We start from the raw sequence: 15,974 nt of genomic DNA on the forward strand, positions 1-15,974 counted from the left end.
TTCCTGAAGTATTGCGAGCCAGGACTGCCACTGCCATCCCAGTGTGCTTCAAAGGAGAAATGGTTGGAAGTGGTTCTTTTGCAGGAGCAACTGGTCTTTTCTCTCAAATGAGCCCTGTGAGAGACTGACAAAGATATGCCCAATAAAAAATAAAAAGAACTTTTGGTTCTGGTATTTAGAGTAGAGTTCTTCCATCAAAACATCTATGGACACTCAGTAATAGTGTAATCAGACAAGAAATTCCAGGGACCATTATGACAAAACCCCTTCTTAGTGCACCAACATAGTTGCACCTCATGTTGACATGCCTCCAGTGGTACCAGTGAGAGATCAGATATTTTCCAGGACACTAAGGATGCGTCTACACAGCAGGGTTTAACTCAAAATAAGGTACTCAAATTGAGCTACATCAATAACGTAGCTTATTTCAAAATTGGGAGCATCTACACAGTGTTTATATTGAAATAGAACACTTTTCCCTCGAGTTCCCTTATTCCTCGTGCCATGAGGATTACAGGAGTCAGAGTACGAAGTCCTTCAAGTTGACAGTATTTTGACATTATTTCAAAATAATCATCTGCTGTGTAGGCATACCCTAACTGGTGTTAGTTAATACCCTGAGCAGGACATATATACCTAGTATCATCAGGTTGGGAGAAGGGAATGAGAACATTGATTCCATTAACGTGCAGCACTATCTCCCAGTTTCAGTAGCAAAACAAATAGAAATTAGAGGCTTCAGAGAAAGATACTTAGCTACAGTCAATCAAAAAAGCTATTCTAACATGGTATCCAAAAGACAAAGACCAGCTGCTGGTAGCAACAGAACCATATTTTCAAATGGAAGATGAGCTGAGTGTACAAGATGGAATCATCTTTTGAGGAGAGACAGCTGTTGTCCCTATCGTAGTTCATTACAATATAAGGCAAAAAATACACACCTTACACCTGGGCACTGACTGCTGGCTTACACAGGCTTGAGAGTGGGTATAGTGACTGGGAAGGAATACAAAATTCCTCTCCTTCACAGATGTGTGTGACACTTGCAGATATTCTGACAACCATCAGCAGAAAGAGATGGTGCTATCACATGAAGTGATGAGTGAATCACATGCTAGATATGAGTCAACAGTGTAACACTGATGCAAAAAAAAAAGCAGACATCCTGGGATGTATTAGGAGTGTAGTAAGTCAGACACAAGAAGTAATTTTTCTTCTCTACTGTGCTCTGATTAGGCCTCAGCTGAAATATTGGGTCCAGTTCTGGTGGAAATATTGGGTGCCACATTTCAGGAAAGATTGGACAAATTAGAGAAGGTCCAGAGGAGAGCAACAGAAAAGATTAAAGGTCTATGTCTTTAGAGGAAAAATTGAAAAAATCGGTTTAGCTTAGTCTGGAGAATGGAAGACTATGAGCAGGGACATCATACAGTTTAAGTAAATAAATATAAGGAGGAGGAAGAAAAATTATTCTCCTTAACCTCTGATGATAGGACAAGAAGCAATGGGCTTTAATTGCAGTAAGGGTCATTTAGGTCTTCTCAGGCAGGGGAACATATACTCCATGGGGGTACACAGAGGTCTTCCAGGGGGATACATCAAAATATTAGCCTGGTTTTACAACAGGCTACATAAAAAAGCAGTAGCAACATCACTAAAAAGTAAAATTTCATACAGACAAAATGAGAAATTAAACAGTTTTTCAATAATAGTGTGCTGTGGTGCTTTTGTACTTTTATATCTGATTTTGTAAGCAAGTAGTTTTAAGTGAGGTGAAACTTGGGGGTAACAAAAGACAATTCTGGCTCCTGAAAGAGGTATAATAGTCTTGAAAGGTTGAGACCACTAGTTTAGGATAAATATTATGCAAAATTTCCTGTTTAGATAATACTTACTCTTGCCTTGAGTGCAGGGGACTGGATGAGAAGACTTCTTGTGATCTCTTCCAATCAATGATTTTATGATTCTAAGAGCTACACACCTATCCATGGCAAAAGGTGGAAGGGGACTCATTTAGGAGAGGAGAGGAAAAGCAGTACTTGATTACAATGTGCTATTATTTAAACTTTGGTGAGGTCAATACCCTGCCTGATAAAAGAAGCATGCCTGTGTTTAATAAACTGAGGCCCACTTTGAGAGGTATGGTACTCTGGACATCGTAGGTAGCAATAGCAGACCCCAATTTGCTTTAGAAGAATTGAAAGAATTTGCATGCACATGGGAATTTGACCACCACACCATCTTCACAGCATATTCCCAGATTAATGGGAAAGTGGAATCAGCTGTGAAAATAGCTAAGGGTATGTCTACACTACAAAGTTAATTAGAACTAACAGACGTTAGTTCGAATTAACTTTGATAGGCGTTACACATACAAACTGCTAGTTCGAACTTAATTTGAACTAGCGGAGCGCTTAATTCGAATTAGGTAAACCTCATTCTACGAGGACTAATGCCTAGTTTGAATAAGCAGTTCGACTTAAGGGCTGTGTGGTCACTGAATTCGAACTAGTGGGAGGCTAGCCCTCCCAGCTTTCCCTGGTGGCCACTCTGGGCACCACCAGGGAAACTCGTCTGCCCCCTCCCGGCCCCGGAGCCCTTAAAGGGGCACGGGCTGGCTACGGTGCCCGTGCCAGGTGCAAGACTGCCAGCACCCAGCCAGCAGACCCTGCACCTGGCACGGCATGAACCAGCCACCCGCTGCCACCCAGCCCTCCGCCTCTTCCTGGGACCAGGCTGGCGGCTCCTGGGAGCCTGCCCGGGTCCGCAAGAGGCAGGCACCCACCTGGTCTAGTGCGGTGATCGTGGACCTCATCCACGACATCTGCACTAGGCACAGGAAAGTGGCCGTCTAGGGCAGGAGAGCTGCCAGCCTGGCCACCCAGGAGCAGGTTTGCATGAAAATCAGGGTGGTCCAGTGAGACCCCGACCCTGAGCCCTGAGCTTAGAATGGCCATACTGGGGCAGACCAAAGGTTCATCTAGCCCAGTAGCCTGTCTGCCGAGAGTGGACAACACTAGGGACCCTGGAGGGGATGGACCGAAACAATGACCAAACCATTTGTCTCGTGCCATCCATCTCCAGCCTTCCACAAACAGAGGCCAGGGACACCATTTCTACCCCCTGGCTAATACCACTCCATGGACCCAACCTCCATGACTTTATCTCACTTCTCTTTAAACTCTGTTCTAGTTCTAGCCTTCACAGGCTCCTGCAGCAAGGAGTTTCACAAGTTGATTATTTGGTTTGTGAAGAAGAACTTTCTGTTATTAGTTTGAAGCCTGCTACCCATTCATTTTATTTGGTGTCCTCTAGTCCTTCTATTATGGGAACTAATGAAGAACTTTTCTTTATGCACCCTCTCCACACCACTCATGCTTTTATAGACCTCTATCATATCCCCCCTCCGTCTCCTCTTTTCTAAGCTGAGAAGTCCCAGTCTCTTTAGCCTCTCTTCATATGTGACCTGTTCCAAACCCCGATCATTTTAGTTGCCCTCCCCTCTCCTACCCTCTCTCTTCCCCTCTCCCACCTCCTTTTCCCAGTCTCCCCGAGTTTTGTTCAATAAAGAGAGTTTCTATTTTTGAACACACGTGTCCTTTATTTTGTAGATCAGTAAGGGGGGCTAGGAAGGGGTAAGTGGAAGGAGGTGAGGGAGGAATGGGGTACGAGCCCCCGATGGGGAGGACTGGGGTGGCTCTGCGGGCTCCTCAGGGTGGAAGCTCTCCTGCAGCCCCCCGATTGACCCACCCCGAGTGCTGTGATGTGGCGAGTGTGGGCACTCAGGGCACTCCAAGACAGGACTGCTTTGCAGACGGGGAACCCCTGAGAACTGTCTGTCCGGGCTGGGGGTCGGGACCCTTTAAGCACAGCCCTCGGCTAGCCTGAGACAGCAGCTCCACACTCTAAGTCCTAATCTGCTTCCGGCCATCCTTAACCTCGGTTCAGGGTCCACTCAATGTGGACATGCTAGTTCGAATTAGCAAAATGCTAATTCAAACTAGTTTTTAGGTCTAGATGCACTAATTCGAATTAGCTTAGTTCAAATTAACTAATTCGAATTAAGTTAGTTCGAATTAGTGCTGTAGTGTAGACATACCCTAAGAGACTGTTACAGAAGTCTCTGGTTTATACTTGGCTTCATACCTCTGGTTACCATTTTTGTCACATGAAATACCCCACAGCAGAGGTGCCAAAACAATCTAAAATAGGCATTGAGGGCCAAAGAACTAAAGCCCTTCTACCAATGAGGGGAGATCTGTTGCTGCTAGTAGGATGAGGATGCCAAGAGGAGATAGCCAATAATCAGAGAAAGTTGGCACTGAATTATGATAGGTCAGACAAAGACCTATCAGCCCAGAAGCTAGGCTTTCCTGTGAGGCTCTAGTCTTTAAAGATACCAGAAAGTGGACGAAAGGAGTCATCAGGGTGCAGTTGCACTCAGATCACATAAGATGACTATGCAAGAGTTACAAATGATTCCAAAGAGCAGGAAAGTCTAGAAATCAGACACAACAACCAGAGAGAGCCAAGAGAGATCATCACAAAATGGTGAGAAAGACAGTCATTTAGACACCAAGTGTACAGGCACGGAGGAGACTCCAGAGGGGTATTTTGCTAAACCAGAAGACAGGTGACAGATAGACAAAGTTGGGTCACATCTGGAATGGTTGCCGGTTCAGAAGATCAGATTACCTCAGACTCCAAAACCAGATGAGTCTGTGATGAAGATGAGTCTCCAATTCAGCTATGCGCTAGTAATTCTGGCCAAAGGGACGCAGTTCTGGGGGGTTGGGCATCTATTTTTTTTAAGGTTTATGTTAAAATCAAGGGAGCCAACTGCTTTGCTAGGCCCCAAGCCAAGGGCAGGGGTGGTTCTGCTCTCCCAGAAGGGACAGGACCTCAGGCAGAAGGCGTGAAACCAGGGCAGTGGGCCCTCAGTGCCACCAAGATTGTGGCATGCCTCCCACTGACCTCAGCACTGTCTGGAGCAGGCCGAGCCCTCCACTGCTACTGTGGCAGTGGTAGCCAGCAGCCCAAGGCTTTTTTGAAATGCTGGGCCCCAAAGCAATTGACCCCTTTGCCCCCCTCCTCCTGTCATTGGGTCTGGTTAAAATGTTAGGAAAACAAAGAAGGTGTAGCCTGATCAATGTACTTGGAGTCAGACAAGAAGGCTTCGTCACCACGGCAGGGTTTTTGCACAAGAAGCCTTTTGTGGAAGAGTTCGTCTGCAAAAGCTTCTTGCGCAAAAGCATGTCCAGACCTCAACGTGCATCACAAAATCATTGTGCTTTTGTGCAAGAGAGCGTCCACACTGCATGGATGCTCTTGCGCAAGAAAGCTGTGATGGCCATTCATAGAATGGCCATCAGAGCACTTGTGCTTTTTCAGATAGGGGTTTCTTGTGCAAAAAACCTCTGCATCCATACACACCTTTTTGTGCAAGAACTCTTGCAAAAAAAGGAGTTATTTCTCATGGGAACAGGAATAACTGTACTGCCAAAAGCCTTGTCTTCTGCCAATTTACTTGCGCAAAAGCGTGCTTGAGGTGTGGACGCTCTGCTGGGTTTTGCGCAAAACCGTTTTTGCACAAAAACCTTGTAGTGTAGATGTAGCTGAAGAGCCCATGTTCCATGGAGGGGCTGTCATTGGCCGGACACTGGGGAAACAGGGAACATTTAGAGTTAGGCTGGAAGCAACTCAGCCTCATGGAGAGAACCTGTTCTACTTGTTCCTTTGGTTTAACGTAATCTTCATTCAGCTTTGCTCTTTACTGATGAAACAGAGTAGATGCTGGGTTGGGCAGAATGTGTAGAGATGGTAGAATGAGCCCTTTGGCTCAAGGATGAGACATGTCATAGATTTCCCCCTCCTCCATCCATTCTTCCCTGAATTTCTTTTACAAACATATTCATCAATGCTGGGCATGTGTCTGAGGCTTCCCTCTGTGTACACTTACTGGGACTGGAGAGGAAAGGAAATCACTGTCCTTTGTGCCTTATTGCAAGCAGTTCCAAACTGATAGCTTCACACAGCCCCCATAAGTACTGGAATCAGCCCTAGCTCAAGAGGCCCTGCCTATGCTGTACCTGTCTGTGGATAGAGCACTGCATGTTCCAGGACTAGTAAATAGGATGAAGTTTAATAAGGTCAAATGCAAAGTATTCCACGTAGGAAGGAACAATCAGTTTCACATATACAGAATGGGAAGTGATTGTCTAGGAAGGAGTACTGCCAAAAGAGATTTAGGGGTCATAGTGGACTAGAAGTTAAACATGAGTCAGCAGTGGGACACAGTTGCAAAAAAAATCAAACACGATTCTGGGAGCAAGACATGAGAAGTCATTCTGCTCTACTCTGCGCTAATTAGGCCTCAACTGGAGTAGGGTGTCCAGTTCTGGGCACCATATTTAAAGAAAGATGTGGAGAAATTGGAGAAGGTCCAGAGAAGAGCAAAAAAATGATGAAAGGTCTAAAAAACATGACCTATAAAGGAAAACTGAAAGAACTAGGCTTGTTTAGTTTAGAAAAGAGAAGACTGAGAGGGGACATGATAGCAGTTTTCAAGTATCTAAAAGGGTATTATAAGGAGGAGGGAGAAAAATTGTTCTCCTTAGCCTCTAAGGATACAACAAGAAGCAATGAGTTTAAATTGCAACATGGGAGGTTTAGGTTGGACATCTGGAAAATCTTACTGCCTGTAAGGGTGGAAAAACACTGGAATAAATTGCCTAGGGGGGTTGTGGAATCTCCCTCACTGAAGATAGTTAAGATCAAGTTAGACAGACACCTGACAGGGATGATCTAGACAATGCTTGGGCCTGCCATGAGGGCAGGGACTGGACTCGATGACCTCTTGAGGTCCTTATCAGTTCTCGTTTTCTATGATTCTATAATGCAGGTATCCCTTAATTCACCATTAAAAAAGAAAAATGCAGTTCATATCCTGAAACTCAAAATGTAGTCACATACTGCTCATTTTCATTTGTTGTCATCTATTTCCTCTGCTTTTAATAGAGAAACTTTCTGGAGAGAGTCATTTAATGAGGCAGGTAGATGCTTGTCTGCAGTATATCCTAGAACTCATCCATTTTTAAGGCAAGATAACTGTCAACTTGGTTGGTTCCAAAAAGTTCAGGAGAATAGTACAGTAAAACTCCATTAGTCCGGCATCCAATGGTCCGGGACTCCTGATGGTCCGGCACCATCAGGAACCCGGAAGTGCTGGGGCAGCCGGACAGGCTTCCCCCATTCAGCTGCTGCTGAAACTGACCAGCAGCTGAATCGGGGAAGCTGGGAGCAGAGCAGCTGGGGTGCTGCTGGGCTGGTCTCGTAGCGCTGCCCCTCGGGGCTGCGGGACCAACCCGGCAGGACCCCAGCTGCTCTGCCTCAGGGGTCCCCGATTCAGCTGCTGTTGAAGCAGAACAGCGGCTGATTCCAGGGAGCCTGGGGCAGAGTCCTTTGGCGCTGCGGGACCAACCCGGCAGGACCCCAGTTGCTCTGCCCCAGGGGTCCCCGACTCAGCCGCTGCTGAAACAGATTAGCGGCTGATTCCAAGGAGCCCCGGGCAGAGCTGCTCTGCCCCAGGCTCCCTGGAATCAGCCGCTGTTCTGCTTCAACAGCAGCTGAATGGGGGAAGCCTGTCCGGCTGCCCCAGCACTTCCGGGTTCCTGATGGTGCCGGACCATCAGGAGTCCCGGACCATTGGATGCCGGACTAATGGAGTTTTACTGTACTATTCTCCTGAACTTTTTGGAACCAACCAAGTTGACAGTACTCTAGCTGCTCTGCCCCAGGCATCCCCAAGAGCAGCTGGAGTGCTGCTGGGTTGGTGCCGTAGCGCCGCCCCTCAGCGCTACGGGACCAACCCGGCAGCACCCCAGCTGCTCTATTGCAGGCATCCCCGATTCAGCTGCTGCTGAAACTGACCAGCAGCGGCTGAATCAGGGACGCCTGGGGCAGAGCCGGACTATTGTAAGGGGGGACTATAAGGGGTCTGGGGTGGCACCCCCTCCCACCCCACTCCAGACCCCTCATAGCCCCCCCTTCTGATAGTCCGGCATATCTGATAATCCGGCACCCCCTGGCTCCTAAAGGTGCCGGTTTATCGGAAGTTTACTGTATATGGTTTGGTGATGAGAATTCACTGAACATTTTGTTTCTTGTTAAAAAACAGATTATTTGGCCATCCTTTTCTTTAAGATCAGATTTCTAAGTGTGTGAATCAGATTGGTATTGATTTAATCATGATAACCAAGATCAAACTCACTGACCTATTTAACAGGGAGAACAAAGGTTACTTTTCCAGCCAGATATTACTTACACATGGAATACATTAAATGCTTTATTTTGATTGTCATACAAAAATATTAAATACTCACAAAATGCTAAGAGGCTTAACTTGCTTAGGTCTCATTCTATATGCAGAGATTGCTGGGTTGGTACTGTGGTTGAATTCCCAAATTCCCAAGGCAAGCAAATGAGAGATCCTGTCCTTCTCAGGAATTTTTCTTATGAAATATTGGGAAGATGGGAAGAGAGTATCAAGGATATTATAGTGGCTTTCCATCACTGAGGTTTCAGAATTATAGTCTCTTAGGAGTAACACATTCTATTGTTACATTTTGTAAGGTGAGTTTGTGGCAAATTTTTGTTTTGTCAGAAGACAGTGTACGGGATCATGAATTCCTCCACACCTGACAAAAACCCACAGGAGGCCTGTGATTCATTTTTACATCTCAGCCCAAAGGAAATGCAAGTAACAAGCTTCTGTGGGACTGTATCTCCCAGAGTAGTGTTTTACCACAAGGAGGGGCTTTCCTTTCCCACTTGTGGATGCTTGCAAACTTCTTTGTAGTGTCCTGTGGTATCATTCTTCCAGCCAGTGGTCTGTTGGAAACAGCAGTTCTATAGCTTTCTACTTCTGCTTTTGCCTTTAACCATATGTCTTGTAAGAAAGCTGTAAAACAGAACCCAGGAAAATAAAGATGTCTCCTAATATGAGCATGAGAGCCATGGAAAAAATCATGTTCCTTGCTTCCTGGGCCCTTTCCTTGAAAGGAGTCATTATCTCCCTGACTCATAATGAGACTATTCACAGTATCGCTGGCTACTCCAAAAGGTATCATTAATGGGAAGTTTGTACATTCTCACATACTGACTCGCTGATGCTGTAGTGTAGTATGTACTTGCCTATGGGAGTGACACCAAGAGCACAGTAATTCAGTATAGCCTGAGGTATGCGATATTTTCATTGGATACCTTTCTATGTGATTGAGCTGTAGCTCAGCTCTGGTAGTAGGGTTGCCAGGTGTCCAGTTTTGAACTAGACAGTCCAGTATTTGAGCTTTCTGTTCAGGAAACAAATTGAGAAAATATACATGAGAAAATATAAATGTCTGGTATTTTCTAAATAAGATGTAATGTAGATTGTGATGTAATGTCAAGTGTGTCCGGTATTTTTGATGAAACCATCTGGCAACCCCAATCTGGTAGTGAAATTGGTGAGAAGATTCAGCTTCCCTTTGCTGAAGCAAAGCAAACTCAAAATGAGGATTAAAGGAACCAGAAAGCTTAAGGAGAATGAAACTACCATAGTTTGTTTGAAAGGTGAGCCTGAGAATTTCAAAAGGGCCTACAGGACATTTTTAATTAATATTATTGGGATTTGGGCACCTATTTCCCTTAGGTACCTTGGAAAAGCCCATCATTTAAGTTCAAACAGAGGAGTTTTGAATGAAAAAAGGAAAAAGACAATGGATTTTCCAAGGGAATTAAGAGTAAATTTATGGCTTTCTTCTGTGAACATGAACAGTTTTCATACATAGTTATAAGGACCACCTGGATTTAAGCTATCAAACAAGGAATTTGAATCTCACTTATGAATAATATGATTTTTAATATTACACTTCAGCCTCTGTGAAGTTATCACAGCACTATTCAAGTTACTAATTTACACTAAGGCTACGTCTACACTGGCACGATTTTGCGCAAATACTTTTATCAGAAGAGTTTTTCTGTTAAAAATATTTGTGCAAGAGAGCATCTACACTGGCATGTGTTTTTGCGCAAAAGATGTGCTTTTGCGCAAAAGCATCTATGCCAGTGTAGACGCTCTCTTGCACAAGAAAGCTCCGATGGCCATTTTAGCCATCGGGCTTTCTTGCGCAAGAAATTAACATTGCCTGTCTACACTGGCCTCTTGTGCAAGAATACTTGCGCAAGAGGGCTTATCCCTGAGCAGGAGTGTCAGAGTATTCGCGCAAGAAGCACTGATTTTGTACATTAGAACGTCAGTGTTCTTTGCATAAATAATCGCGGCCAGTGTAGACAGGTGGCAAGATTTTGTGCAAAAGTGGCTACTTTTGCGCAAAATCCTGCCAATGTAGACACAGCCTAAGAGTACGTCTAGATTACATTCCTCTGCCGACAGAGGCATGTAAAATAGGCTACCTGACATAGTCAATGAAGTGGCGATTCAAATATTCCCTGCTTCATTAAAATAAAAATGGCCACCGTGCTGTGCTGGATCAGCTGATCATCAGCACAGCGCTCAGGTCAAGATACGGATCGGTCGAGAAGGGAAGCCTTTGTCAACCGATCCCTTATGCCTCATGAAACGAGGTTTACAGGAGTGGTCAACAAAGGCGTTCCCTGTCGACCGATCCACTTCTTGACTGCCACGCTGTGCTGACGATCAGCTGAGCCAGCACAGCACGGTAGCCATTCTTATTTTAATGAAGCTGAGGATATTTAAATCCCCACTTCTTTGACTATGTAAGGGAGCCTATTTTACATGCCTCTGTCGGCAAAGGCATGTAATCTAGACGTACCCTAAAAGAGGATCTGCCCCATTGTCTCCAAAGTTACCAGCTATCCACAAAGTGAATTAAATGAACATGAACTGTTGTCTGTCACAGTTAATATAATAATGCAAATCATATCTAGTTAACTTGGTTCTCTGTATTTATATCTACCATAAATCTGTGGAGGACCCAGCTCTCAAACCCTGAGTCACTTGGATAGAGTAGAACTAATGGAAAATTTTCCATCAAAACTGTTTTCAATGGAAAGCTGGAATTTTTCAATTAAACCAATTTTTTATGGTTAATCTCCAATTTCTGTTAAAAAATTGTAGTTTTTGACAAAAAAAACCCCCACAAAAATCTGAAATCCAAAATTTGATTTTCTGACCAGCTCTATTATAGCCCAATTGATTTCATTTTGACTGGTGGTATCAGTAAGGACAAAAGGCCAGATCCTGGCATTATTACTGTATTGTTATTCAGACAAAGGTCTTGTTAGACATTATAAGAGCCCTGTGCAAAATCTAGAGATTTATTGGCTTAGTTCCAATGATGTCAATGGAGTTCTGAGTTATACCACGTTACAAGTCCAGATAAATATCTGGTGCTGAGTGAAGGCAATGGACTTTATCTTCAATTGTGTGAATATAATTTGTAAGATTCATTTTCAGACATCCTTTTCTCCTGCAGCATTCATTGATTTCACTTGAAATTGTAGGTAATCAGTACATCTGAAAATAATGTGTCTGTGGTATAAGTACATAATTTCATGTATTCAGAACAGGTTACTTTATTTTTTTAAATCTTTCATTTCCATTCTCAACTACAGATCAAACCACTCTGATCCAGGACTCTCTTTTCCGGCAACATACATTGTCCGGCAGGACCACAGATGTTGCTGGACCAGAGAGACCAGCAGCTGGGAGTGGGGACCAGCTGGGAGTCCAGCATCAGAAGGATGGAGATGGGAGGCTGGGAGCAGACCTAGAGTTCAGTTGTGGGGCCAGGAATAGAGCCAGAGGCTGGCCCAGGGACTGGAGACAGAGCTGGTCCTGTGGCCAGGGGCAGAGAGCATGTTCAGGGCCAGCAGCAGAGTCAGGTGGCCAGGGCTGGCAGTGGGGTCAGCACCCTTGAAGGGAGCCCATCCACGAGGTCGGCAGCCCCAGGGGATAGCCCAGAGGCCAGCAGCAGAGGGTCTGGAATTGACCGTCCCATGTCTGGTAAACTCCCTTGTTCAGGACGAGTCAGTGTGCAGGACCAGGGAAGTCCGCCCTGTATTAAAATATTCCCAGTTTTTTAATTCAAAATAAAATAAGCAAAGTGGAGGCCAAGGATCATCTGAGTAAGGAGAGGAAGGCCTATCTTATTATGTTGTTATATAGTCATGCTAGTCCCTAACTATGAAAGAGAGAGAATATGGGTAAGATATTATCTTTTATTGGGCCAAATTCTGTTGTCTAAAGAGAGAAAATTTCGAGCCACTGATCACTTTCACCAACAGTACTTGGCCCAGTGAAAGATATTACTTCTCCCACCTTGTCTCTATTTCCTTACAGTCCTTATTTCTGCAAAACTGAATAGAAGTGCATTGTCATGGGGATATAGGGATGTTAGCATTACAAATGCTTATGTTGTTCCAGGAATGGGCACAAGTATGCACTGTTGAAGGCAGTGAGGATTTTGACATTTACTTCAGTAGGGGCATGAGTGGGATTTATCTGACTAAACAAAGGGTTTCAACCTAGAAAGCGGAAAGAATAGCTCCAGTCCCATTTGAAAAGAAAAAGGAAAGTGCCTGTTTGAGGCCGATTCCATAATTAGATTTTATTTTAAATTAACTATAGCTTGTGATAAGTAGTTAAAATTCATGGAGAATTACAAGAATATTGTATTTTGTCAAAAAAAGGCACCTTCCCCTTGAAAATATATAGGCAGCCATTCTCAAAGAAACCCTCTAATAGGAAAAGTAACTGATGTGTTTATGCAGCTTTTATTGATTTGCTTCTGTCATAAACTTTATAATGTATTGAATCCATTATTTAATTTTATATATAAAATCTGCCTTAAAAGCTAGCACAGTAAATAACAATATCCATTAAAACAGGGGAGTTCATTAGTTGAATGGATAAAGCAATGCCTGATTCTTACTTAACTTGTAAATACAATTTGCTCAAACTTGGAAAGGAACATTGGATTTAATTGAACAATACCTTTATTGCCCACAGCTTGATGTTATTTTTTCTGTTATTAGCTACACTTGTACTCATAGGGTCTTTTATTTACATAGGATGCAATTATAAAACCAAGAAAAGTAACTGAATGCCTTTACTAACTTATGGTACTCGCTATTACAGAGCTGCAGGAAACCAAGACCTCTGAATATTACCGTGTATCCCATCACCCCCTTGACTACAGGATATTATTGATGGATGAAGATCAGGACCGGATCTATGTGGGCAGCAAAGATCACATTTTGTCTTTGAATATTAACAATATAAGCCAGGACCCTCTGAGTGTAAGTTCAAAAAGTACTTCCAGAATCCAATATCATTTTACTGCATGCCTTTTTGTGAAAGGAAAAAAAATGTGTGTTTCATTAGACCAGCAGTAGGCAAAAGTCCAGATCCACATCTCATTGCACAGTTAGTACTTGTTTGATGTGTAACATGAGATGAACAGGACTTTCAAATGGCTTAAAATACTTCATTCAACCTGTTTACTTGTTTCTGAGTGATCTGTGCTGTGGCTCAGTTTTATAAGGAACACCTTGTCTGAGGTGGCTGATGTAAAATTTCCACTCCTCTCAAATATTTGAGAGAATTCAAAGTTGCAGCTTTAAATGAGCCCTCTAAGCAGATTGAGGATTTTCTTTTTTTGTAAAGGTCTCCTTTTTTCAGGCTATGTGAGGAAAAGATAAAGCTACTTTGACAAAGTTTGCTTTATTTTCCTATCGCTGAAGCTTATCCTCTGACTTCTTTATTTGCTTCTGTTTTATCATCTTTCCCACTTTTGTGTGGTAGGGGAGTGATACATTCCTAGTTTCAGAGGCATAATGCTAATTCTGTCTCATTGCAGTCCCCCTCCATGCAGTCTTCTCCATTTAGTTATTGTACCCCATTTTGGCAAGGTCACCTTCTTTATCTGCTCTCAGCATTCCAGCATGTGCAAAATGTCCACGCCTTCTCCCTCAGACGTATCGAAAATGGAGTGGCATCATTCCAGTGTTTGGAAAACTACAAAGGCTTCTGTCTGGCTTCCAGAGCCTGTTCACGTTCAGCTTTCTGTAAAAGATATTTAATTAATCTTGTCTCTATGATAACACAGATTCAATAATGAGGTCTTCAGTCTGTCAGAGAAAGGTATAACACAATCCAATGGCTAGAGAAATTCAGACAGGAAACAAGGTGTAAATTTTTCACAATGAGAATACTTAACTGCTGGCATCATTGACAATTTTAAAATGAAGATGGGGTGCTTTATTTGTTTTGTTTTTTTAAAGAAGAACTCCTGTATTTTAAGAAATTCTTGTAAGTAAACTTCTGTGGCCTGAGTTACACCAGAAGGTAAGACTAGATCACAGTGGTCCCGTAAGGCTTTGGAATCTGTGAATCTTATCTGGTCCTTTAGTCCAGCAAGCATCCCTCCTCCATATAATTTATAATCTCCCTAGTACTCAAGGCTTGTACTCTCTTTAAAGGCCTTTCTGTGCTTCTCTGCCACACTGATTAAATGCTGCTGCAAAACTCATCTGAAAATGTATTTTCTTCCTTTCCATGTGTCAGTTTTTTCTCAACTGCTATTATTTATTCTATAATGTGTGTGTGTGTGTGTGTGTGTATACACATACACATGTCTGCAGTACACGCTACAAAATATTGTTGCAATACACTGTATAAGTAAAATGTAAACCAGAGTCAGGGTCTATTTGCATATATCCATCCATAGCAAACCAAAAATAAAACAACCAAACAAAAGCCAAACAAATAAACACCCATGCATTTCTGACAGGTCACAATCACCCAATACAACACTGCTCCAAACTAGAACCCAATCAATATTGGCATTAGATATTGGCATTGAAGTTTGCTTATTAAGTTTGCAGATTATACCAAGCTGCTTATTAAGTTTGCAGATTATACCAAGCTGGTAGGGGTTGCAACTGCTTTGGAGGATAGGGTCATAATTCAAAATGATCTGAACAAATTGGAGAAATGTTCTGAGGTAAACAGGATGAAGTTTAATAAAGACAAATGCAAAGTGCTCCACTTAGGAAGGAACAGTCAGTTGAGGTCCCTTCCAGTCCTAGTATTCTATGATTCTGTGAATATCTGCAGAATTGCTACTTGGCGTTCTCTTAGACAGGGCCTGTATTTTCCTACTCTTCTGTAAGGGGTCCTGTTCTTTTAAGTTGATATTCACTTGGTAACTATCACTAAAACATATTGAAATAATATTTTAATATAGGTAATGTGCACAGAAATGAACTGTCAGATAAGTACATTTAGACTCAGATGTGTCTAAATTTTTTATTGTTATGATATTGGCAGTGATATCTTGAGGCAGAATTCTGATTAACTTTTCTTTATCAGGGTGTGCCACTTATGAAGAAGTGTTTTTCCCCCCTATTACTGCCTTTTCTGTTTCAAGATTAGCATTAATAATGGATGAACTTTAACAACTTCTGAATTCAAATATGGCTTGGATAAGCATTCAGAACTTGATATGCTTATCTGAAAGTTATCTATGCCTACAGAGTTACATTCAGCTGAAAATTTTAAGAGAATATATTTTCTCATGAGATACCCAGCACTTCTTCTTCCAGAAAAAGAAGCACTGTAGTAGCAACCATTTTTGCTGTATTTCAGCACTTTCAATTTATGGACCATCCTTGGATATATCATAATGATGGGCAGCATTTTTTATTAATAAAAATGTATCCTGTATTCAAACATTTCAGAACCTTGGCAAAGTTTTAGTCTTAATGTCCTAATGTTCTTTTGAAAGGGAGTTATTTGTCCAGATTGGTTAACTAATCCTTAACCAGACTAACACATTTTAAGACAGATACTCAGCTAATATAAATCAGCTTGTCTTCATTGATATCAAGGGAGTTACACTAATATGTTCCAGCTGAGGATCTGTCCTATTATTTCGAATATTGCATCCTAA

At 42.8% G+C, this 15,974-nt stretch overlaps 1 protein-coding gene across 2 annotated transcripts in view; it reads left to right on the forward strand.

Moving 5' to 3' along the window:
- SEMA3C (semaphorin 3C) overlaps positions 1 to 15,974 on the forward strand; it is a 185,386-nt gene that overhangs the window by 88,111 nt on the left and 81,301 nt on the right. For both annotated transcript variants that reach the window (XM_025181687.2, XM_075926424.1), the window contains exon 3: positions 13,160 to 13,320. In XM_025181687.2, coding sequence (XP_025037472.2) covers positions 13,160 to 13,320 — 161 coding nt within the window. The remainder of the gene's footprint in view (positions 1 to 13,159; positions 13,321 to 15,974) is intronic.

Source organism: Pelodiscus sinensis, chromosome 1 (genome assembly GCF_049634645.1).
Source record: "Pelodiscus sinensis isolate JC-2024 chromosome 1, ASM4963464v1, whole genome shotgun sequence".
Taxonomy (NCBI): domain Eukaryota; kingdom Metazoa; phylum Chordata; order Testudines; family Trionychidae; genus Pelodiscus; species Pelodiscus sinensis.